A 24,348-nucleotide genomic window follows, 5' to 3' on the forward strand; every position below is an offset into this window, starting at 1 on the left:
TTTTAAAAAAAAAAAAAAAAAAAAAAAAAAAAAAAAAAAAAAAAAAAAAAAAAAAAAAAGAGTTGATGGATAAATGTATAAATATGTGACAAATACAGCAAAACATTAACTACAGAATCTAAGTGGTAGACAAATGAATATTTACTATAAAATTCTTTCAACATTTTCTGCATGTTTTAAGGGTTTCTTAATAAAATGTTGGGAGGGGGGAATCTTTGTAACTGAGGTGAATTCACATATACATTAAAACACAAAAGATCTACTAACAAAGTATAATTCTAATGATATATCCATTTTAGTTAGATTGGGCTGAGTTCAGCGGTATTTTTATTTTTATTTATTCATTTTGCTTTCCACTATTCACAAAGCAATTAAAAACTAAAAATAAATAATACATATTTGAATTATAGCTTCTAGTTTTAATCAAATAATTTTAAAGATATATAAAAATGTACTGAACAATTTCTCAAAATTATATACAAAGATTTAGCATGATTCAATGTTTAATCAGATTGCACATTTTAAGAACTTACTCTTTTGTATTTGTTAAGTAAACAACCATATTTCATTTAATTATTTCTAAGTATGTAAAATCAAATTCACCGTGAAATACTTGATTTTGAGAATTTATGGATTTTAACATTTGAAAAAAGAAATTAATTATAATATTGAGATATGGAACATTTGGCATCTATTATAACACAATCATCTAAATAAGTTTATTTCAATTAAGCCACATCAAAAAATTTTAACTCTGTAGTACTGGAGTTCTCTGTCTTTCAAAAAGTACACAAATGAGTACAATGTATTATATTATATTCAAAAGAACATGTATTAACAAAGCATCTAACCATCATCATCAACAATATATATTTAATAAATACAGTTTATTATACTTTTAAGTTATTTAAACATGTCTATTTAAAATTTGACATTACACTAAAGAAGGCACATGGAAAATAAACTCAAATTTTAAATATTTTCACATAAGATAGAACAAGGTAGAATGACTCAAATATGAAATAACACCAAGCTGATGTCTCATTATACAAAAAAGAAAAGTATCTAATTTGACTGCTTTAAAAAATCTGGCATTTAGGGCCGGCCCGGTGGCGCACTGCTACAGTACGCCGCTTGGGAGCGTGGAGGCGCTCCCGCCGAGGGTTCGGATCCCACATACAGACCAGTTCCCGCTCACTGGCTGAGCGAGGGGTGGGTGCAGCACCGAGGGTTGCGATCCCGTTGCCGGTCCCGGTCCGGTACGGGCGCGACACTGAGGGTTACGGTCCATTGCCGGACACGAAAAAAGACAAAAAGAAAAAAAAAAAAATCTGGCATTTGTCAAGACATAAAAGAGTTTCATCAACTCTTCCCAGAATGCCATTATAAATCATACTTAGTTTAGAAAATCATAAGTTGTAATAATAACATATCCACTTAGGTTCATATGGATAAGAGAAAGACAGGAAGGTGACAAAAATAACCTAATCCACTATCTAAATTACTAATCTTTGGATGAAAGGATCTTTTGACTTAGTATATTTTTCAATTTTAATATATTTCTACAGAATCAAGTCTACGTTTTAAAAATAAAATCACTCGGGCCGGCCCGGTGGCGCACTGGAGAGTGTGCCGCTTGGGAGCGCGGCGGCACTCCCGCTGAGGGTTCGGATCCCATGTGGAGACCGGTTCCAGCTCACTGGCTGAGCGTGGTGCGGGCGCAACACCCATTGCGATCCCGTTGCGGGTCCCCAGTACGGGTGCGACACCGAGGGTTGCAATCCCGATACCGGTCAGTAAAAAAAAAGACAAAAAGGGAAAAAAATAAAAATAAAAATAAAGGGCCGGCCCGGTGGCGCACTGGATAGTGCGCCGCTTGGGAAGCGCGGCGGCGCTCCCGTCCGAGGGTTTGGATCCCACATACAGACCGGCTCCCGCTCACTGGCTGAGCGAGGCGCGGGAGCAACACCGAGGCTTGCAATCCCGTTGCCGGTCCCCGGTCCGGTACGGGGGCAACACTGAGGGTTGCGATCCGTTGCCAGACACGGAAAAAAGACAAAAGACCAAAAAAAATAAAAATAAAAATAAAATCACTCTTCTCTATGTTTTCTCACCATTACATTTTGTAGGTAAAACTCATGGCCCCAAACAGTCCTCTATGGCACGCAGGATGTCTGGTGCTTCTGAGTATATTCCACTGGTACTAGCAGAATTCCCTTCTCTACATTTGCCTTAGTGAAACTTGTTCTCAGCAAAAACAGCTAATGTAAGTTGGTAAAGTAGTCCCCAAACTCAAAAAAGTCTCAATATCAAAAAGACAAAAAAAGAAAAATGTTTAGCTCACAATTCCAAGATACTCTGCCAGATAATAAACAGCCTCCCAAAAGGGTTCTATGGTCAAATAAGTAATTTTCTATACAGAATTCCAATCAACTGTACTATGCTAATCATGGTTGCATGGGGGGGGGGGGCAATTAGACAATGGAGCAAAATTATATGAATTTAAACTTTTCCAAATAAAACTAAACAAGATTGACTCAGAAAAATTGCTGCAGTAAACTCACCGCAATAATGGGGGGGGGGGGGGGGGGCAATTAGACAATGGAGCAAAATTATATGAATTTAAACTTTTCCAAATAAAACTAAACAAGATTGACTCAGAAAAATTGCTGCAGTAAACTCACCGCAATAAGTGTAATTCTTATGTTTAAAAATGTGCAAATAAGGACTCCTATTTTACACAACCTCTATATGCTAACAAATTATGTCACCTGACACAAAGAAACAGCAATTTTGAAAAACGCTGGGGAAAATATGATTGTATAGACTGTGTTTACGTTATTTTATAGGCAGCAAAGGAATTTCAAGGGTAATTTTGTACATACATAATTTTTTACCTTCCACACTGGTTTTAGAACGTAACCACCAAAAGAGATGTACGTTGCACTTTTTTGAACACACAACTCTCCTAGAAACATCTCACAGAATTAATGTTTCATACAACACACGGGAAAACTCTGATTTTGCTGTACAAAGTCAACATTCAAATTAAACATTCATTATCAATTCTGAGTAGAGCATGCTGAAATTGTAATATGAATTACACTTCATAGTAATTTGCACTCAATAATTTGAAAAAGTTAAAGCTTACTACTATAAAAATGTATTTCCTGGAATTATATTGTAAAAACATTACCTCAAATTAGAATTAAAAGATTCATTAGACTCAAAGTCATAGCACAGATTTAAAAGAGAAGATAAAATTGTCAAAAGGATATATCATATATATTCAAGACATTATTATAATAAAAAATTTAACTCTAACAGCAGGTATAAAATGCCTTCCTCTTAATTCAGCCAATGAAGTTAAGCAGTCAAAAAGCTAAAATAGAACCTTAAGAGTTCGTTTTGCTTACTTTTTCCATATCTATAGCCATAACCTAAATTTCTGATTTAATTTCCTCTCACTACAATGCCTGCCCCTAAATGCTCTTATAGCATTCTTCCTAAATCACAGCTCTAATCAAACCATTCCCCAAACTGAAAGCCTTCAACGGCTTCCGATTGTACATTAAGTCTGACTCCTTAAAAACAGCATTTAATGTAATCCATGATCTGGCACCCAGCAACATCCAAATTGATATCCATCAGTTCACCTTTACTCACTCTTCTTTTCAACAAAAACTTTTTAGAATGTAGTATGCCAGACCACACTCCTAGAGTTTCTGATTCAATTGGATTTACATTTTTAACAAGTCCTCAAGTGATGCTAATGCTGCTGGTCAGGACCCACACTTGCAGAACCACTGCTCTGCTCCAAAGGCCACAAACTGGAAGACCAATGGCTGAATGAGGCCCACTCATACATTGTCCATATAGCATTTTAAAAGCATTTGGAATTATTTGCAAACATTTTAAAATTGGAAATTTTCACATTAAAATGGAGATTTCTGGCTTATTCCTGCATGTAAAAATTCTGCTGGAGCTAACCAGCAACTACCCCATTTAGTCCAGGGAGATGTCCTTGTCCAGGTTATGACAGCCCGAACTGGCTCTCTCTATTCTCACTTAAAGTCACCTGGCTTAGTACTGAATTTGTGCTTGCACACCCTGATCCACTTTCTCCCATTCTTCAAGCTGCTCACTCTGACTTGAAACACCCTTTCTCCCATATATTGCTGAAATTCTCTTTCTCATCCTACAGCATGGCTTAAAAATCCCTCCTCAATAAAACCCCAGCAAAAATAGAAATCCTTAAGTAATATACATATTAAAGATTAACATAAATTTAATGTGTGCTTTAAGAATTGAGGTTTTATTTATTTCCACAAGTACTAAAATAACAATATTTACAAAAAACATGACTACAGATTATATCATAAATAATAAACACTTTTTCGCTATTTTATTCTAAATAAAATTTTAATTTGTTCATTCTGATTTTTACTGAGAAATAAATATTTTTCAGAGTAAGACATTTAAAACAAATTAAGACATTATCTTTAAATCCCATAGCCAAAATATATAATAGCTTCAATCGAATATCTTATCTCATTTTGCTGGACAAAAAAAAGGGTGGGGGGGAATAGAGGTAATTGATACAATTTCCCTAATTTCATAACCTAAACATTTTTTAAGGTAATTTTAATGAAATAAATGCTTTTAATTTCAAATCTGGAGAATATTTTAGTGAATTTTCACTTCTATGGAAGAGCAGGGGGAGAAATTACACAAAGAAAAATTGAATGCTAATCCTTGCTCTGTCATAAATAGCTTTGTTACCTTCAGTAAGTCACTGAGTTCCTCCTGGACCTCAGTTTCTTTACCTCTAGATTAAAGAGGTGGGAAAAGGTGTTCTCCAAATATCTTCCATCTCTAAAATCCTAGGAATTATTTCTTCAAAAGATGAAAGTATAAACATCAATGTTAGACAGACAAGCTTTTTGTTATTATTTCAGTATAACTTCTAACTTAACCTGACTTAAAAACCTTTAACTATAGCTTTCAGAGTTCTAATTAAAAATGCTGAAAGAATATACATGTTTGTATACGTATTTATATATATTTTAACGATCAAAATAAAACATCTTCTGTAAGGCCAACAATTAAACTTCATAGGAAAAAAATTGGGAGGAGATAATGAAAAAACATAACCATGCCAACCAATCAGTAAGTTGTAATATCTCAAAAGAAAATTAAATAATTAGAAAATCATGTCAAAAATGTTTTTCCATAATAGAGATTAACAACATTTTTCAAAAACGTATGCTGCTTCAGGATAGTCCCAAATTAGTAATTTGGCCAAAATAAAAATGATCAAATTGCAAGTTGAAAAAAAAATCTTAGAGACTATTATATTCAGGTAGATCATGCCGTAAGCGAATTGCTTTCAGCTTCTCCACTTCAATTTTTGCTCTTAGTAGCTCTTCCTCTAGCTGCTGCCTTCTTTTCAATCCATCCCTCTTCTCCTGAACATATAATCCAAAATTTTTTTGATTTTCTAAAATAATCTGATGCTCCTCTTTCAACATTTGCAGGATCTGAGGATCATATCCTAAAAGTGACCTAAAGTGTTCTCCACTCTCATGCCGAAAAAAATCATCTCTCCTTGGAATAGAAGATGGAGACGATGTCATTCTTACATCAACAGAGGAAAGTGATGGCGACAAAGATCTTTCCATAACATGTACTAATTCATGTTCTTCTCTTTGCTCTAAAGTATCACTCTGTTGAGAATTTAAAACCAGTGGAGGAGGCGGTTTAATGTCTTCTTGCTTCACCTCCACTGTAATAGCAACAGGATGGTGATCCAACATTACCTGTAGTGAACTGGTACCAGCCTGTGCCTCCTCATCCAAGTTTGCACTACAGCACACAAAAAAGCATTATAGAATGTAAATCAAATGAAGACAAGAGCTTATTTATACCATAATTTCATATTTAATATATAATAAATTATAAAGCTTTAAAACTATAAAGAAAATCATGAAACAAATTTTAACCCTTGGAATAACAAATTGAAGTGACTAAAATTGGGATTTCAAAAAGTCTGTGAAAAAACAGAATTAAAATACAAATTTTTCCACAAACTTTTTGAAGGCCCCTCATACATGTACATAAAGGTCTCTTCCATCCTTAACTTTTAAATTGGGCTCATAAAAGGGCAGGAAAATACAAATATTACACAAGGCCAATGAAGTAAATAAGAAATAAAAGTCATTTTTAATGCTCTCAAAGAAATAACAATTGTCCCTAATCTGAACTCTGAAGCTCTTAAATGGTCTAAAGAGCCATTTAATGCATCCTCAACCTTGCTATTCCCATAGCTTGGTCCTAGACCTCTTGCTTCTGCTCTCCTGAACCAATCTGAAAACCACCAAGGCCCATGACTTCTTCTTTTTTTTTTTTTTTTTTTTTAAAGATGACCGGTAAGGGGATCTTAACCCTTGACTTGGTGTTGTCAGTACCACGCTCAGCCAGTGAGCGAACCGGCCATCCCTATATGGGATCCGAACCCACGGCCCTGGTGCTATCAGCACCGCACTCTCCCGAGTGAGCCACAGGCTGGTCCAAGGCCCATGACTTCTCATAGGACAGTGGAAGGTCATCTATGAGAGGTACTTATTTCTGCATTTGCCCAAAGGAAATAAAAACATTTTTGTATGGCTTGGGGTATATGTCCAGCTATCAGGAAGTTATCTTAACTTTCCTATTTCAGATGAAATGGCATTTCCCTTTTCCCTTCCTGACCCATATGACTCAGTTGCTCTTAAAGTGTTTCAGTCATTGGTCAGGTAAAGTTCACAAGAGCAAGGGTTTTTCTCACCACTGTATACCTAGCACTTGATAGCAGGTGCTCATTATATGTTGAATGAATGACTGAATAAATGAACAAATAAAATGATTTTCTTAATGAAATGTTTTTAAGTGGTCTATATATTGAAGGTTTACTAAATTTATACATAATTTCTATAAAATATGCATTCCTGATAAACTCAATTACAGTTTGAGCATAATTTAAACTTTGACATAAAACTATTTGTCATGACATTATAAACACAATGTACCATAAAATTCTGTTTTTTAAAAATAATTTCATGTATAACATGAAGATGTTAACTGAGCATATAGAACAGGACTATCTACTTAGCTCAGTTGGTTAGAGCGTGGTCTTACAACAGCAAGATCAAGGGTTCAGATCCCCATACTGGCCAGCTGCCAAAACAAAATAAAAAACAAACAAAAAAAAGAATATAATATTGTCTCTTGAGGCATTTTTTTCTAAATCATGCTTCTGACTAACTCAAAAATCAAAGTTATAAAGGGGAGGCTAGCCAGTTAGCTCAGATGGTTAAAGCACAGTGTTATAACACCAAGGTCAAAGGTTCAGATCCCTGTACCAGCCAGCCTCAAAATAAAAAAAAAAAAACCCCTGATAAATACATAAGTTATAGAGGGAAAAGAGGTTATTGGAACATTAATGGAAATATGTTATTGAACATTATTCAGAGAACATTTTACAAACGATAAATAAGTAACATGGTCAAGAATCCATTCTACATGAATGATTAAAATGCTGTAACAAGTTCAAGTAGAATGTAAGAAAAAAAATTAAAACTTCCCATGTCACTTACTAATGGCATTAAAATTGCCAGAAATAGTAGATATGTGTCCAAGAAATACAAATGAAACACTTTATATATGTATTCATATATAATGAAAAATCAATTTGTAGATTATATAAATTCCATCATTTTTGTTTCTGTCTTTTTTTGTCATTTTATGATTTCCAAAAATAAAACTGGACTATAAATGTAATTCAAACTGGCAATATTTGCTTCTATTAACATCTCTACTAAAACCTAGAATAGGAAAAAGTTAAAACTAGATTCAGATTAAATTCTTAAAAATCCACATAATTATTCTTCCAAATTAGTATGCATAATAGAGTATAAACATAGACATTATATTCCCCTGTAAATTAAAAATATGCCTTATATCTGGAATATTCCATTTTAGTTAAAACATTACAAGACAAATTTTTTTAAAAAGCTTTAGAGAAGGTCACAAAAATGATAGAGTAGGACTTCTAAAATTTATGAATCTGAACTTTGAGGTTCAATAGGTTACAAAATATACAGTTTAATCTGTTATTAGAGAGAGTTTATAAAAATAAAGACATAAATCAGTGTGAAGTGTAGAAATAAATAGCCTTACAAAATAAGTATATATTTTTAAATACATTAAGTAATACAAAGCAGTATTATTTTCCTTATTAAGAAGGGAGAGTTTGGTGAGATTAACGGGCATATTTATGTAGAAGCATTAAGATCATAGATTAATTATAAACTTCTGAGATTATCATTAAGATTCAAGATGATGTCAACCAAATAAGTATAAGCCCACTAAATATATAAATATATTAAATGAATAAGCTAATATAAAGAAGATGTCGGTGTTGATACACTAACATAAGTAAGAATTGAAGTGGTATGTTTCTTATAGTCTTCCCTTTAAAATCTGAAAATCTGGTTATTATTTAAACAGTACGTATAAAAATTCATAAATCAATTAAATCACTTTTACCAGAGAAATACTGATGTACCAAAAGATTCTGTGTGTATGTGTGTGTATGCTGTATGTACACACACACAAATAGTCAAAATGTAAACAGATACTTATATATTTATATTTCTCTTCTATACTCACTATATTTTTTAATATATTTTATACAACTAACTAAAACTACAGTTTCTACATGTAGTTTTCAAATTACGAAAACTTATACTACCCAAAAGGTACAGTTTTATATACCTATAATGCAAAAGCCTATTTTTTCTATTGTTCTAGGGGTGTAATTTTTAAAATAAATATCATGGCATAAAACAATTTGACTGTGGAGTTTTTAGGACATCCAACATATTAGAATGTCATCATTTGTTATCACAGTAAACATTTTAACCAGGGGCCCCAAGAATTAATTCACAGTGTATCCATGTCCTGATTCCCACTGGTGACATTTTTTTTTTACTGTGCTATCAAGTAGAAATAAGCAGTATGTGGTAAGAAGGTAGGCTCAATATTTTCCTAGTAAATTACCAAAATAACAGATACACTTGGTTAAAAAGTTTTATTCTCTGTTTCTCTCCTGACTTCAAAGGAATTTCACAGGTAATCAATAATTTTCCTTATATAATGCCTCTTCCACCAATAGAAAAAGCACATTGTGTAAACTATGTTTGAAAGACCCCAACTAACAAGGAGTTTACAATTTGTTTAAATTACCCTAAATGGTTCAGAAGAATACAGCTGCCATTTTTATCTTTTGCCTGGGGTTAAAATTTGAATTAGTGGCAAGATAACAGTTTTGAAGATTCCTAGACAAATAGTTATATAGAGCACAAATTTAGCCAATAAACTGTTTATAAAAGAACCCAGTTGCTCTTATAGGTATACTATTTTAAAATTCATAGCTTAATATCCTTACAAAGAAGTATGAGAAAGCTTATCCTTTTTTGTATGATCAAAGATCAAAGTGAAACTAGACCATTAGTGAATAAAAACAACTTCTAATTTTATTAAGTAATCTGAATCCCTAATTTGGCATAAACTCCCTTTAATCATCTCATTTATTTTAAATATGTTAGAAAAATAATTTAGACTGTCTTCATATACACAATCATGTCATTAATAACTTCACTTAATCATTGATCTTAGTTCTAATTGTTAATTCAATGCTTATTCAATAAGTGTAGACAGTGACAATTCATAAAAAAGCAAAGGTTTCCTCTTGAAACTGCTAACTTTATATAAATTTTACATAAAATTAAAAATTCCAATGAAATGTAATCTTGAAATAAGAAAGATATCTCTCAAAAGCAAATTGAATAATTTAATTATAAAGCTCAAAAAGTTTATAAAGTGATGTCACAAATTTCATCCCATTTGTTCCTCCCTAACCCTTACTTTTTAGAAACTGAAGACATAAGGGGAAGGGGAGACAATAAAAAGTGGCTTAAATCAAATGCAGCAGAAAAATTCCTTATAGCCTCACTTTTCTTTTTTCAAGAATGCAAAACAAAGACACTATTCATTGCTCCCGTTGTGGGGATGCTTACTATGCATTTCTCTATCACAACTAAGCCAAAGCCCAATAGATAGGAGGCGCCATAATTTTCCACAATAAAATAAAATAAAGCTTACCTTTGTATGTGGTTCCTGTCTCTTATCAGGCAAAAACTGGAAATCTGGGGAATCATCTCCATAACTTTCTTGGTTGGCTCAGAAATATTGCTTTTAAAATCTGATTGGGTCTCTTTTTGCTGCAATAGCTCCTGTTTGGCATATTCTTTTAGCCTTTTGTAAAGGGTGCGTAGGCCCTGCGCTGTTCGAGGAGGGCGGTCTACTCCAATTGCATTATAGTTAACTGCTATGATATCCCAACATCTATTCTTTTCTACTATTACTGAATGTTTATTAGTGTGTTCTTCGAGAATTTTCACATATGGCTTCACAAGCTTTAGCAAATCAAGCTTTTCAGATAAGGTAAAATTGGAAGATCTAGCCTTTCCTACCATTGTTCTTTTCAAATTAAGTAGGCAGTTTCTGAAACCACCATGCAGCCTTCAGCTCTGCTCAGCTCTTTTCACAAACAGAAAAAGATCAGGCTTAACTAGGCTAGCCTCATTTAGGCCCACGCCTACAGGGGAGGGTTTATTAAAATTCCTCCAGCTTAAGCTGACGCAGGTTCAGGAAATCTGCTTAAGCCAAGCCTGACCTACATAAAGCTTCTCACTGAAGAAGACAGGAAGGCACTAGCAAAACACACTAAAGAGAACAGCTCGAGATAGGATTTAATACACAAAGGTCTTGAGATAAGCATGAAACACAGCTAAAATTTAGCTAATTTAGTGAGAATATCGAACTTCCACAAATGTATGGCTAGCTGATAGACTGAAACTGCATTGCAGTATCACTTTAATAAAAACAAAAGAGGAACTGCTTTGTGCTATTTGTTTACTAAAAGATATGAGTGGTGAATGTGATTCCTAACAGAGCCCCCTAATCACTGTTTCTGAGCTGAGTGTTCTCCCTTACAAAATCTGCATAATGCTGGTCCTGCTGTCAATCAGAAATTGCATATCCTCTAGCTAGTTAGGTTACACCCAAACTCAGACTCCACAGTAAAGCTAAGCTTCCCCTTCATTTTACATTCTACATTAGCCCCTGCATGTTTTATTTTCAATTATTTAAGAAGAAATTTTTGTTGAACACTAAATCTAAAAAGCTGATAAAAATTATGTTTTTAAAGCAATGGATTATTCTAGCTGTAATTTATGCGACTATGCTATCCTGCTTTATCATGTGTAAAAAAAGATCACTATTCACAGTGAGAAACAGCATAATCACGTCTTAAGACTTCACACAACCAAGTTGAATTTGCTATTGTAATAGAGCAGAATTTTTTATTTTGCTATATTCACACAATTTGGACTATGAAATGTAACAGCTAGCCTTGCCATTTGCAAGGCCACCAGTTTCAGTGCTTAGAATATATTTTCTAATCTCAGTCTGAAAACATATGATAAATAATAATGTAAGCAAAACAAGCCTATTTTCTCATGATATATATGGTTTCCCAGATAGCAGAATGAATTAGAACATATTTGAACACTGTACCCATTCAATCAAACAATTACTGAATACCTATAAAAATGCCCCCAAACACTGTGTAAGGCCCAAGAAAAACAAAGGTGAATCTAGATACAGTCCCTATCCAGGGAACTGTAGTTCCACAGAAATGCTATACATTCTCTATACCTTGTTTTTCATTCTTTTAATGGAAGAGAAGCAAATTAAATTTACTGAGTTCTCATTATGAGCCGGAAAATGTGCTAGTAGCTTTAAATGTATTATCTATCAGAAAAAAAGTGAAAGATGCTGGGTGTCATATGAAATGCTAGGTGTTGTCTGGCATACCCTACTGTGTAATTTGATTCTATGACAGTCCTTGCGTTTCATTGTCTTGAGTAGTTTTACAGCTCTGTAAATTATAGAACACTAATAGTCATGCAAATCTTTAAAATAGAAATGCAAATTGAAAACTCTCCAGCCCCAACAACTAGACCACAGGTAGTCAAAGTCTTTCTAGCTTTTTCTGAGCTTTTAAAATAAGAGAACCAAGGAAAGCAAGAACACATGATATATACTTTATTTAGACAATTATTTTGTTATTTTTGTACAAATACATTGTGTTAGAAAGTGAAATACTAATAAAAATATAAAAAAATGTTAAATCTCACTAATTATCAGGGAAATGTATACCAAAAATTATTTTCATCACAGATTGGCAAAATTTTTAAAGATTAAAAAGGTCAAAAGTGGATGAAGGTGCAAGGGAAAGAGTACTCTTCCGTATTGTTGATGGGAATGTAAAATGCACTCTGGATGGTGATCTGGGAGTATATACTAATATTTTACATGAGTAAAAAACCTTCTAAAATTGTGGTAATATTACTTCTCAGAATCTATCTCAGAAAAATACTCAAATACACACAAGGAGCAATGAAGCATTCTATGTAGTTACTTAGTCTTTGAAATAATCTAAAAGTTTATCAGTCGGGGACTAATTAAAATCAGAGTACATCCATACTATGGTCTATTCCAAGCAGCATTAAAATAAAAGAGGCATATTTCTAAATATTGGCCTAGAACAAACTCCAAAACATACGGTAAGTAAAAAGAGCAAGTAAAACAAAAATATATACAAAATAACCCCATTATACTTACAAAAACACCCGAAACCAAATATTTCTATGAGTACAGAATGTTATATATGTTGCTGAAAATGTAGGTACAAATATATGTATGAAAATGTACTCCAAAAAGGTCTAGAACCCTGCTATCCAATACAGTAGCCATGAGCCCCATGTGGCTACTGAGCATTTTAAATGTGGCTAATGGAACTGAGGAAATGAATTTTAAATTTATTGAATTTTAATTAAACAAAATCTTTAAACTGAAGCAGCATATTTGTCCTTTAAACACAACTTTTATTATTTTGGTAGGATTACATTTTACCTTAACATTTTCACCACATATGATACTGTCAAAAGACAAAATTACAGCAAATTTAAAGATCTTAATTGGCTTTTATTTGCGATTCAAAAATGGAGGCGGCCTCCATTCTACAAAATAGAATGAAAGCTCCCACCAGGCAACAGCAAAACAGTAGGTTTTGTAAGGTGGAAATAAGAAAACAGAATAGAAAAAAAAACTGATTGGTTAACATCAGGTTATTCAGGTTACTTTTTTAGAAGGGTTAAAAGAAAGAGGGGACTTCCTTATTACGCTGACTCAGCTAGACTGGAATCTCCTGTTTTCAGAAATAAAATGGTCTGTTTTGGAATTGAAATGGCAGGGGTGGGGGGAACCACTGATTTCCCCTGACAGAGTGGGCCTCAGCTCGGGGAAGGGAAATATAGCTAAAGAAAAACTGCTTGATCAGGCAGTAAGGGCTGGATTCCTATGAGTAATAATAATAAGAGTAGAGTTGACTAAACATAAACTTACTTAGGCTAAGACTTGATTTGGACATCAGGATGTTTGTTTCTTAGACTAAGACTTGATTTAAAGGTCAGAATGTTGATTCCTTAACTGAATGCCTTATGGCTTAAGATAAACATCTATAATATCAACCTGGAGTTATTTCTGCAGACCACTTGCAATTACAAACCTGCTCTGAAGCACACACACTCTGGACCCTAAAGACACCATGGAAAAAATCCATCAAGATGCCAGGAATAGTTACGCTAACTTCACCACGAGCCAGTCAGCTCCCCACATGACTACTGGGACCCCCCACTCATGATTGTGCTCTATAAATGCTTATGATTCTAAACTATTGGGGAGTCCTGGGTCTTAAAGCTCCTTTAGCTCCCACGGGCTCCTCTGAATGGCCATCAAAATAAATGCTAATCTTTAACACTGCAAATTTTGGCATGAGCAATTTCTTAGTCATTCGGGCAGCAGATGAGGAATCCCGCTTGGTTCATATGCTTCCTTAAAGCTTTAGTTTATTATGTGGAATTTGGCATGAATGACTCCATTTTGGTTTGGTCTAGTCTGTTATGGCCTCCCATAATTTTATTTAACAATACTATTGTTTCTAATATTATTGACAAGGACTCTCTCCTTGACCAAACTTTAGTCAGGCTCCTCTGAGCCCTCTTCTCAACTAGGCCTTACCCTTGGCCTGCTAAGGCCAGTTTTATCAAGAATCCTGCTAAGCCAGTTTATCAAAAATCCTCCCACCCTTGCTATCTAATCAAGTGCCTCTTCCCACCTACCTTTGATATCTAAGCAAGTTCCATTTGTTATTTTTCATGTACTAGCCCCCTTACCCTGCAAATTGGCTATAAAATAAATCCCTGTTGTATTGGGAGTTGAGTTCAATCTCTCTCCCCTATTGCAAGAGTCTTGAATAAAGTGTTTCTCACTTGTTTGACACGCCCATTGTAATTTTTCTTTGACATTACACATAAATATATCACCAATATAAGGAATCTTAACAAAATGATCCAGTTTGAATAATTTTTATGCACTGATGTAATATTGTAATGAATTTATTTCAATATTTTATGTAAATAGCACCAATTAGTGATACCCTATATAAACTGTAATTATTAATATGAAAGATTATTTTTTAAATTATATTATAATCAAATTATCTTTCTAGCTTAAAAATTAGAATAAATAATTTTGTAACTTAAAAAGAAGGTATACTACTGATGCAGAATTAAGTAGAGATGGAGAAGCTAGTACTCCTACTAGAATAGTTTGAAAAAAAGAGACTGGAATAAGGTACACCACAAATTTCATGACAAACACCAAATGCAATTTGCTACAGCAGAACTAGAATAGCTATTTATTGCATAAAAAATTTTAAAGATAATAAACTAGACAATATTAGGAGACACTGTCAACAAATGCATAGTAAATTTGAGAAGTTTACTCTTAAGAGTCAAACAAGGACTGCCTGGTTAGCTCAGTTGATTAGATCCCAACCTTGTAACACCAAGACAAGGGTTTTGATTCCCCACACAGACCAGCCACCAAAATAAATAAATAAGTTTTTTTTAAAAAGAGTTAAACGAGAATTGATAAAATTTAATCACCTCAAATCAGAATTAAATATTCAGAAACATTTTTAAATGATTTGTAACAAGTTCTGAGCTTTTAATTTTAGCCAGCTAGAAAACATCTTGGTTTGTTGAACCAAAAGAAAAAAAAATTTTTTTTAGATGGAGAGATGGTAAAAAGTATTATTGTAGTTCTGAAAATTTTATTGAAAAACTATGGAAAAAAGATTTTAAAAGATATGTTTTAAAAATAAAAAAAAATCAGTTAAGCAAACAATTGCCTGTAGAAGACCTAACATCAAAGATCAACTGATCCAAATTTTTTTTTTTTTTTTTTTGTGACCGGTAAGGGGATCGCAACCCTTGGCTTGGTGCTGCCTGCACCGCGCTCAGCCAGTGAGCACACCGGCCATTCCTATATAGGATCCGAACCCGCGGCGGGAGCGACGCTGCACTCCCAGCGCTGCACTCTCCCGAGTGCACCACGGGGCCAGCCCAACTGATCCAAATTTTTAAAAATCACAACCACTTTTCTTTAGATTTAAATGATTTGTGTTATATAAAATTGATACTGCCCTACTAATACTTGGGTTACATTTTATCTCAAAGGATTTCCAAATTTACAAAGAAACACTATCAATTCATGGCCTAATATATACGTAAATGTATGAACTCATGGCATAGTTTTGAATCTTTATATCTGTCAAAGAAGAATTTCATCCAGATGCCAAAAAAAAAAAGATTCTACCACAACAAAGGGTACTCCATTAAGTTATGTCAAAAACCCAGATTTAATGATATTTTAAAACAAGAAACTAATCACTTATAGCTTAGTTCCACATACATAATGAAAATATTGGGCTCAATTTTCTAAAGCAGACTATGAAAAGTGTAATGGATATAGTCACAAAAACCATTAGGAATGATGTGCAAGTGCTATGAATCATTACTAGTTTATGGAACTGATAAAAGAAACTGAATAACTTATTAATTTTTTTGTTCTTTGCCAGTGCTTGTTGCTTGAGTAATACAGTTTTCTAAAGAATTATTGTACTAGGCTAGCCAGTTAGCTCACTTGGTTACAGAGCAGTGTTGTAACACCAAGGTCAAGGGTCCAGATCCCCTTACCAGCCAGCAGCCTCCCACCCCTCTCAAAACAAGAATTATTGTACTGTTAACTCCAATTCGAGATTTTTTTTGCAACAAAAGAAATGCTTGACAAACATTCAACAATTAAAGGCAAAAAAAAAATGGCAGAGATTTAGGTTTTGTCACAAGTATCACACTGCATATGAATGAAGTTTGAAGCTCCAAGGAAAAGAAAAGATTATTTGTGACCTGGTTAGACAGGTAAGAAAATTTGTTTTTGTCTCTGTCTTTGTTTTTTAATTGACATGTAAAAATTGTATATGTTTATAGTATACAACATGATGTTTGGATATACAAGCATACTTCAAAAACTTCATGGAAAGATTTATATCATCTTTTAATTCTTTTTTCCCAACTGTTGAAGCACCCTTGTACTGTGGAATGGCTAAATCAGGCTCTTTAACATATGCATTACCTCACATATTCATCATTTTTTTCTGTGGTGAAAACACTTAAAATCTACTCTCTTAGCAAACCTCATATACCAAATATTGTCATTAACTGCAATCACCATGATGTACAATAGATCTATTGAACTTATTCCTCTTGTATAACTACAATTTTGTGTCCTTTGACCAAAATCTCCCCACCACCCCTACTCCCCAGCCTCTGGTAACCACCATTTTACTCTGTTTCTACGAGTCTGACTTTTTTTACATTCTACATATAAATGAGATCATGCAGTGTCTCTTTGTGTGCCTGGCTTATTTCACTTCACATAATGTCCTCCAAGTTCATCCATGTTGTCACAAATGACAGGATTTTCTTATTTTAAGGCTGAATAGTATTCCATTTTGTAAATAAGCCACTTTTCTTTGATCATTTCTCCATTGATAAGAGAGTCTATATTTAAAGTGAACATTTTCATAACAAAAATCAATACGTGACATTACACATTTTTCTAAAGTGAATCAATATAAAGAAAATTTTAATTAAGAGTGTTATTTAAATTGCCTACAAAAATTATGATAAAAATTTAATACTTTGTTGATTTTGATTAATTTAGAGCTGCTTTTTAATTTGCACAATACTCCTTTGAATTTGAAGTTGACAGAGTTAGCAAATTAACTTGCACATACTTTTGAAACTGATAAGCTTTTCCTTCCAACTCAAATCAATCCTTCTATAAAAGACAAACTAGGTTTATCATATATAAACAGAAATTTAAAATTCAATTAATAAATAAACAAATAAATAAATAAAATTCAACTAGTAGAAGACTCCTAAATATATTTAGAAAACTTGGGCATGCAAATCTATTTTTTTTTTAAGTATAAATATTTTGAAATCTAAACACTAATCAAGAATTTACAATAAAAAATAAGCATTCAAATTGAGATGCACTATAAATGTAAAATATACATGCACTTTCAAAAACTTAGTGGAAAGAATAATATTTAATAATTTTTACATTAATAATATGTTGAAATATGTTTTAGACATATTTAGTTAAGTAAAATGTATTATAAAAGTTAATTTCACCTGTTTCCTTTTACCTTTTTAAACGTGACTACTAGAAAATTTTTAAATCTATATACACAACTTACATTTCTAGTGTACAGATCTGGTCTAGGATTCACACCAAACTAATGATAGCAGCTACCACTGGAGGAGACTGAGACTGAGGGGAACAATTAGGAACTTTTAATTTTAACTCTTACAAACCAAGAAAAACAAGGCAGTGAGAAAAATGGATATAGACTACAGAGAATTTAATGAAAAAATATAAACATCCAATATATAAAGAACTCAACTTCACAAGTAGTCATGGAGAAACAAATCAAAAGATGACAGTAGTTTTGACCCATTCACTTGGCAAAAGTTAAAAAGTTTAATATGTGTTGAAAAAGTTGGGGAAATAAATTCTCTCACACACTAATGATGGCAGAGTCATTTTGGAAGGCAATTTCGCAAACCATATTAAAGTGTAATGCAAACAATTATGATCTGACAATTCCTGGGAAATACTTGTGTGTGTTCACAAGACCACATGCACAAGGATATTCACTGCAGTATTGTTTTTAATAGTAAAAAACTAGGAACAACCTAAGCAAACTATGATATAGATAGACCATGCTATACTCTGCAGCAATTGAAAAGAATGAGGAAGGTCTATCTGCTCTAAAATGAGAATAAAAATATCCAAGGCATACTAGTGAGAACTGCAAAGAAATCTAGGCACATACCAACTCTGTCCAAACCCCTACACTAAGAGCCAACCTGAGCATGGATTCTAGCAGCATAGGGCCCCCTGGTTCCTGGGACAACCCAGCCTTCTTTGAGTTCCTGTCTAGAAAAGCTCAGGGCTATCAAAAGAATTTACTGTTTGTTCTAGCCAACACCTGACTATAGGCCCCTGACCTTCTTTTCTTAGAGCACTTACAAAAAAGGGTTTACCATTGTGCATTATTCCTCTGTCCCGTTGAGATATACAAAGGTACTTCAAAAAGTTCCTAAAAGAGAATTAAAAGATAATATAATCTATCCATGAACCTTTTGAAGATCCCTTGTATATCTATCTCCTACAACTCAGGAGTACCTTTCCCAACTTAAGGAGTACCTTGAAATGTAATCATCAGGAAGAATAGGACCACTGTCTCATAGTCTCTGTGGAAAGACAGAATCCTAATTTCAATAATTGCCAGCTAGCAGACAACACAATAGGCCTATTCTCATTTGCAATGACCAACTGTCTTAGTCCGCTCAGGCTGCTATAACAAAATACCATAAACTGGGTGGCTTATAAACAACAGAAATTTATTTCTCACAGTTCTTATAAACAACAGAAATTTATTTCTCACAGTTCTTATAAACAACAGAAATTTATTTCTCACAGTTCTGGAGGCTGGGAAGTCCATGATCAAGGCACCAGAAGATCTGGTGTCTTGTAAGGGCCCATTTCCTGTTTCTTAGATAGTGCCTTCTCATTGTGTCTTCACATGGTGGAAGGAGCAAATGAGCTCTCTTGGACGTATTTTATAAGGACACAAATCCCTTTCATGAAGGCTCCACAATAGGCCCCACCTCCTAATACTACCACCTTGAGGGTTAGGATTTCAACATACGAATTTGGGAGTACACAAACATTCAAACCATAGGATCAACTTTGTAATTTTTCACTTCCCTGACCCTGCTTGAGCCCCCAGTAGCTCCCCTTCCCTACTCCTTCATTCTCCGTTTTAAAGGGGTATAGTCACCTCTGCACAAAACGAAATGGAGCTCAACTTTCCCCCCTATGGTTAGGAATTATTGAATAAAATCTTTTTTTTTTTTATCACTTTAATATCCAGCTTTGTTTATCTTTGACACTAGTGAATAAAAAAACTAAAGTGTAGGTAGATATATATATACAGTATATAAAACTGTATTTAAAACATATCACTAACATCAATAACAGCTTAGTTTTATCTGCAGTATTTTAGATATTTTCATGGGGAGAATGTATTTAGGTACATTAATCTTAATGAATTATATGAATTATATTGAAGAAAATAACACTGACCAATATCTACAACTTTAGAATTCATTTAAAAAAATAAAGATAGGGCCGACCCTGTGGCGCACTTGGGAGAGTGCGGCGCTGGGAGCGCAGCGATGCTCCCGCCATGGGTTCGGATCCTATATAGGAATGGCCGGTGCGCTCACTGGCTGAGCGCAGTGCAGACAACACCAAGCCAAGGGTTGCGATCCCCTTACTGGTCACGAAACAGACCAAAAAAAAAAAAAAATTGAGATAGACTTATGAATAGACAGATAACTAGATAGGTAATAAAGGAAATCTGGTAAAATTTTCATTGTGGACTCAGGGTGGTGGGTATATAGATGTTCAATATAAAACTCTTTCAACTTTTATGTACCTTTTTTTTTAATTATCATAATAAAATGTTCAAAAACTATCCTTAAAAAGAAAATAAATATAGCAGTTAATACATTTTAAACTCTTTAGCCATTAAAAATTTGTAAAGTTTGAACAAAGCTAAACTTCTAAACTAAAATTTAGAAAATTAGATCTATTAAATTTAATAATAAGGAATAATTATGGGGTAAGGGTGATTTTTTCCATGAATTGTGAACATTTTTAAGGCAAAAAGAGCAATGCGACTACTGAAATTATTCTTGTATTTTAGGATATAGTCCAAAAAAAACCATACAAATTATATGCCCTATTAATCTTTGTCTTAGCTGTTCTCTGGCAAACAGTCTGATTAAAATGCTGATGCTTTACTTGGGAAGTGCATACGCAGGGCATCAATAGTGAAGAAAAAGTAAACTGAAGCAGTGAGCTATGTAAAGCAATGCAAAATGCTGGCTACCATTTTACAACAAGCTATGAAAAGACACAACAGGTTACTTGGCAAATGCATCCACTTGGCACTCTCCATGGAACGTCTTCTAAAAGGCTACAAAAAGAAACCATACCTCAGAGCAGTCCATGAAAGAAAAAGAAGAATTCATCTGACAGGTTCCCTCCTGTCTCCTGCTGATCAAAGTTCATCCCACTAGAAGTGAACTATATTGCACTTCCAGATTGTATCATCTGGCCTCCACGAATGCTCAGGGTGACACTCCCAAGCCTGTGGTGTGGTGTTTTAGTCAACATTGCAAGTGGCAGGAGGAGCCAGACCCTCCCAGAACATAGTTCATCAGCTTGGCTGAGTGGTGGCCACCAAGAAGTAGGGCCCTCACTGTTCAGGTAAAGCAACTGGTTGGCCTCCAGTGGCAGCAGGGCAATCTAAGAGACAGATGGTGCCAAGAGAATCTTAAGAGGCAAATTTTATGCTCGATATAATCACAACACAACATGTGGAGAAGATGAGACTTTGAAAAAAAATCTGCCACATAAAAATAGGGCAAAAACTAGGGTAAATCCAAACCCTAAGAGTCATTCTCAGTTACAGCCTTTAAAAATCTCACACATCATCACTGTCCTTGGTGTTGATATTCTGTGATGTTAAGCAGTCAAGACAATTAATATCTAGGATTCTGGGATCTTGAAAACCCTTACAGCACTGAAGAAGTCAAATTACAAAATTTACTCTACCCATGCTACACAAATCACAGGCCTATGCTATACAATCTATATTTACATACATCATCGCAGAACATCTCAAAAATCACGTTAATTTAATATGATTTTTCAATTTAAAAAAATTACTTTCAGTTAAAAAAATGATAATGACATTTTGCTGAAATTAAACTAATTACAATATAAATATGATACCAACAGATTTGGCACAGGTTCTTTTTTTTTTTTTTTTTTTTGTTTTTTTTCCGTGTCCGGCAACGGATTGCAACCCCCAGAGTTGCCCCCGTACCGGACCGGGGACCGGCAACGGGATCGCAAGCTTCGGCGTTGCTCCCGCGCCTCGCTCAGCCAGTGAGCGGGAACCGGTCTGGATGTGGGATCCGAACCCTCGGACGGGAGCGCCGCCGCGCTTCCCAAGCGGCGCACTATCCAGTGCGCCACCGGGCCGGCCCTGGCACAGGTTCTTTTATGTTCAACAAGCTTTTTCTCCAATAGGGAATGTGATGACTCAATTCTTTCACCATACCTATTTGATTATGGGAAAGCTTCATTTTCTAAGAATATACCACTTACATATTCTGCCCACCTCTAGTCTCATTTGCAGATATAAAATCCTGCAGTAGCACTCAACTATAAGGTGGCCATCAAAAACATCTAGCATATTCACATATAGTTTTATTCATATCATTTAAAAGAAAACAAAAATTCCAACTTTTCTGAGAATAAACCCCTGAGAACATTTCCAACAATCTCCAGGATCCTAAGGCCCATCTGAAAAACACTTATCTAATCTCTCCACCAGAAAGATTTTATCAGTCCTTTGTTATATCTTTAATCCTCCACTCTTCAATCTTCACTATCTCTTTCCTCTCAGCCTACAACATACTACCTTTAAAAAAGAAAAAACAAAAAAAATTCCTCTGTTCCCCTGCCGTCTCTCAAGATACTACTCCTTCCCTTAACAACCGAATTTATTTATTTACTTACATACTTTATTTACTTACATTCACTCCCTCCATTTACCTGTTTCCACTCATCACATATCTGTTAATCATGACTTTTGTTTCAAACACTTCTGAAAACTAATCTCTCAAATATTACCAAACCCTGCTGATGGATTTCGGACGTGGCCGGTGACATTGTGCACACAATAAGCACCAGCACGAAATAGCCGCTGGCCTCATCTTCCTCTCCAGTACCAAGCCCCTCCCCCTTCCCTTTACAAGAAGCCTCCTGACTTAAACAGAAACAACTTTCTGGCTTCTGCATTGGCGCAATTCTCCACCCAGTTACATCAACCTAATGATCCCTCCCCCTGTACATTTCGCGCCCAAAAGCTAATATAAACTCTCGCAAACCCATTGTTGGGGCTGTCCATCATTTTCAGGGCAGCCCCAGGCTGTCCTTCATTTTGAGTACAGCCCAGCAGATTTCTTTCTTTAGTAAAGCTTGAACGGTACCCTACCCAGCATCTCGACTCACTTTCTTTCACCTGCAAACTACAGTGTTCCAGTAGCCCCTTCTTGACTACTTGACTTCTCTGAAATACTTTGAAGCCAAAAGACTTAGCCACAGGACTTAACTACAGAAAACTACAAGTTTCTCAGACCCTTCATTCAGTCATAAAATATTTTTGAATCCATACTATTTCATTTAAAACATAACAAGAGGAAGTTCCTGCCTTTGTATGTCACGGTTTAGTGAAGGAGAGTCAGGTAAATAGAAAAAACATAACACAAGATAGTAGGATCTCATCTTATAGTTCATCACAATGAGAAAGAACCAGAAAGAAAAGAATTTCTTGCTCTTTTTCTAAAGAAAGTATAGCTCTGAATATCCAGAGGTCTAAGGCTTTCTGTATTAATTTCCAAGACTGCTGTAACAAAATTACCACAAAATGGGCGGCTTAAAACAACAGAATTTATTCTCTCACGGTCTGGAGACCAAAAGTCCAAAATCAAGTTGTCAGCAGGGCCATGTTATCTCTGAAAGCTCTTGTGGAAAATCCTTCCTTGCTACTTATTTTTGGAAGGAACAGTAGGTGGAGGTGAAGTATGATACATGCTACTTATTTTTTAAAAGAACAACATATATACAAAGACAAAGAGAGAGAAAGTTAAAATGAGGCGAAATGTTAGTAACTGTTGAGTTTAGGAAGTTAATCAGACTATTCTTTCAACTTCTCTATCTGTAGGGAATTTTTCAAAATATAAAGGTGATGGGGTAAAATGGGGACATATTTTAATTGGGACATACAGGCTTGCAACTTACGTCAGGGTAGATTAGATCTAGAATTAAAAGGATGTCAAAAGGTAAGTGTATACTACATAGGTCTCTCATCTCCATGCTTTTCTATATACTACATCCTTCTACAGCAGTCCACCACAAAGAACAATATTTCTCACAAAGCTCTTTTCCCCAATTTATCCTCTCTCTGAATGAGAGTCAGGAGGGCATAGAGGATTCATAAAGCAAATGTACTTCACAGGGCCTGGTTTTCCAAAGCCTTGCAGTTTCAAATATTGACCTTGCAAAGGACAGGAAATTTTCCCCAGGCTATTGAGTCTCTGTTGCAAGATAAGAATCGTAACACAGCAAGGCTGCTGGTTCAAAGACAGACAGGTTACTAATTGATATGTAAAGTTACTAATGGTACTGTGGCTGCTGTTAGACATCTGGGCAGAAGAGTTCAGCTAATGTTACCCCTGGGACACTGTTGCCACCACCAGATGGACTTTGGACTTCTCAGCTTCAGAAACTGCTTGGCCAGCAGAGTCCAAGCTGACCAGAGAGGTGGCTCCACGGAGAGGCCCAAGACCCGAGGTAAGCACACGCGCAAGGCACTAGTGGCCAACTGAGTAGTCACTGAGGTGGCCATACCAAATTGGCAACCCCAGCAACATCTTAGTCAGGCAATACTGTCAAACCTGTGGACTGTGAAACCCCCTGCCACAATGAATAAACATCAAAGAAAAGACACCAGAAATACGAAAAATCAAGAAAGTACACCACCCAAAGATAATAAATCTCAAG

At 34.7% G+C, this 24,348-nt stretch overlaps 2 protein-coding genes across 4 annotated transcripts in view; both read right to left on the reverse strand.

Moving 5' to 3' along the window:
* The window catches only part of RAD54B (RAD54 homolog B (S. cerevisiae)), a 91,129-nt gene that overhangs the window by 51,963 nt on the left and 14,818 nt on the right, over nucleotides 1–24,348 (reverse strand). Inside the window, exon 1 of one of the 3 annotated variants that reach the window (XM_008589856.1) lies at nucleotides 10,204–10,661. The exons of 1 other annotated variant lie outside the window; for it this stretch is intronic. Coding sequence is in view for 1 of the 2 variants with exons in the window: in XM_008589857.1 (XP_008588079.1) it covers nucleotides 5,816–5,865 (50 nt within the window). In the remaining variant the exon portion in view is untranslated. Of the gene's footprint in view, nucleotides 1–5,815; nucleotides 5,866–10,203; nucleotides 10,662–24,348 lie in introns of those variants that run through there. One more of the 3 variants, XM_008589857.1, reaches the window with a different exon arrangement.
* FSBP (fibrinogen silencer binding protein) lies at nucleotides 5,343–10,607 on the reverse strand. The gene is made up of 2 exons (XM_008589858.1): nucleotides 10,204–10,607; nucleotides 5,343–5,865 (listed from the first exon to the last, which is right to left on the reverse strand). The coding sequence occupies exons 1-2, from the start codon at nucleotides 10,575–10,577 to the stop codon at nucleotides 5,343–5,345; spliced, it is 897 nt and encodes a 298-aa protein (XP_008588080.1). The 5' UTR covers nucleotides 10,578–10,607.

Source organism: Galeopterus variegatus, unplaced genomic scaffold, assembly GCF_000696425.1.
Source record: "Galeopterus variegatus unplaced genomic scaffold, G_variegatus-3.0.2 Scaffold5697, whole genome shotgun sequence".
Taxonomy (NCBI): domain Eukaryota; kingdom Metazoa; phylum Chordata; class Mammalia; order Dermoptera; family Cynocephalidae; genus Galeopterus; species Galeopterus variegatus.

Bases quoted from the DNA above. Each gene is read 5' to 3' on its own strand.
- FSBP (XM_008589858.1), bottom strand. From the start codon at position 10,577: ATGGTAGGAAAGGCTAGATCTTCCAATTTTACCTTATCTGAAAAGCTT. The intron at 5,866-10,203 runs GTAAGCTTTATT...TGTGTGCTGTAG, and splicing joins GACAGGAACCACATACAAAG to TGCAAACTTGGATGAGGAGG.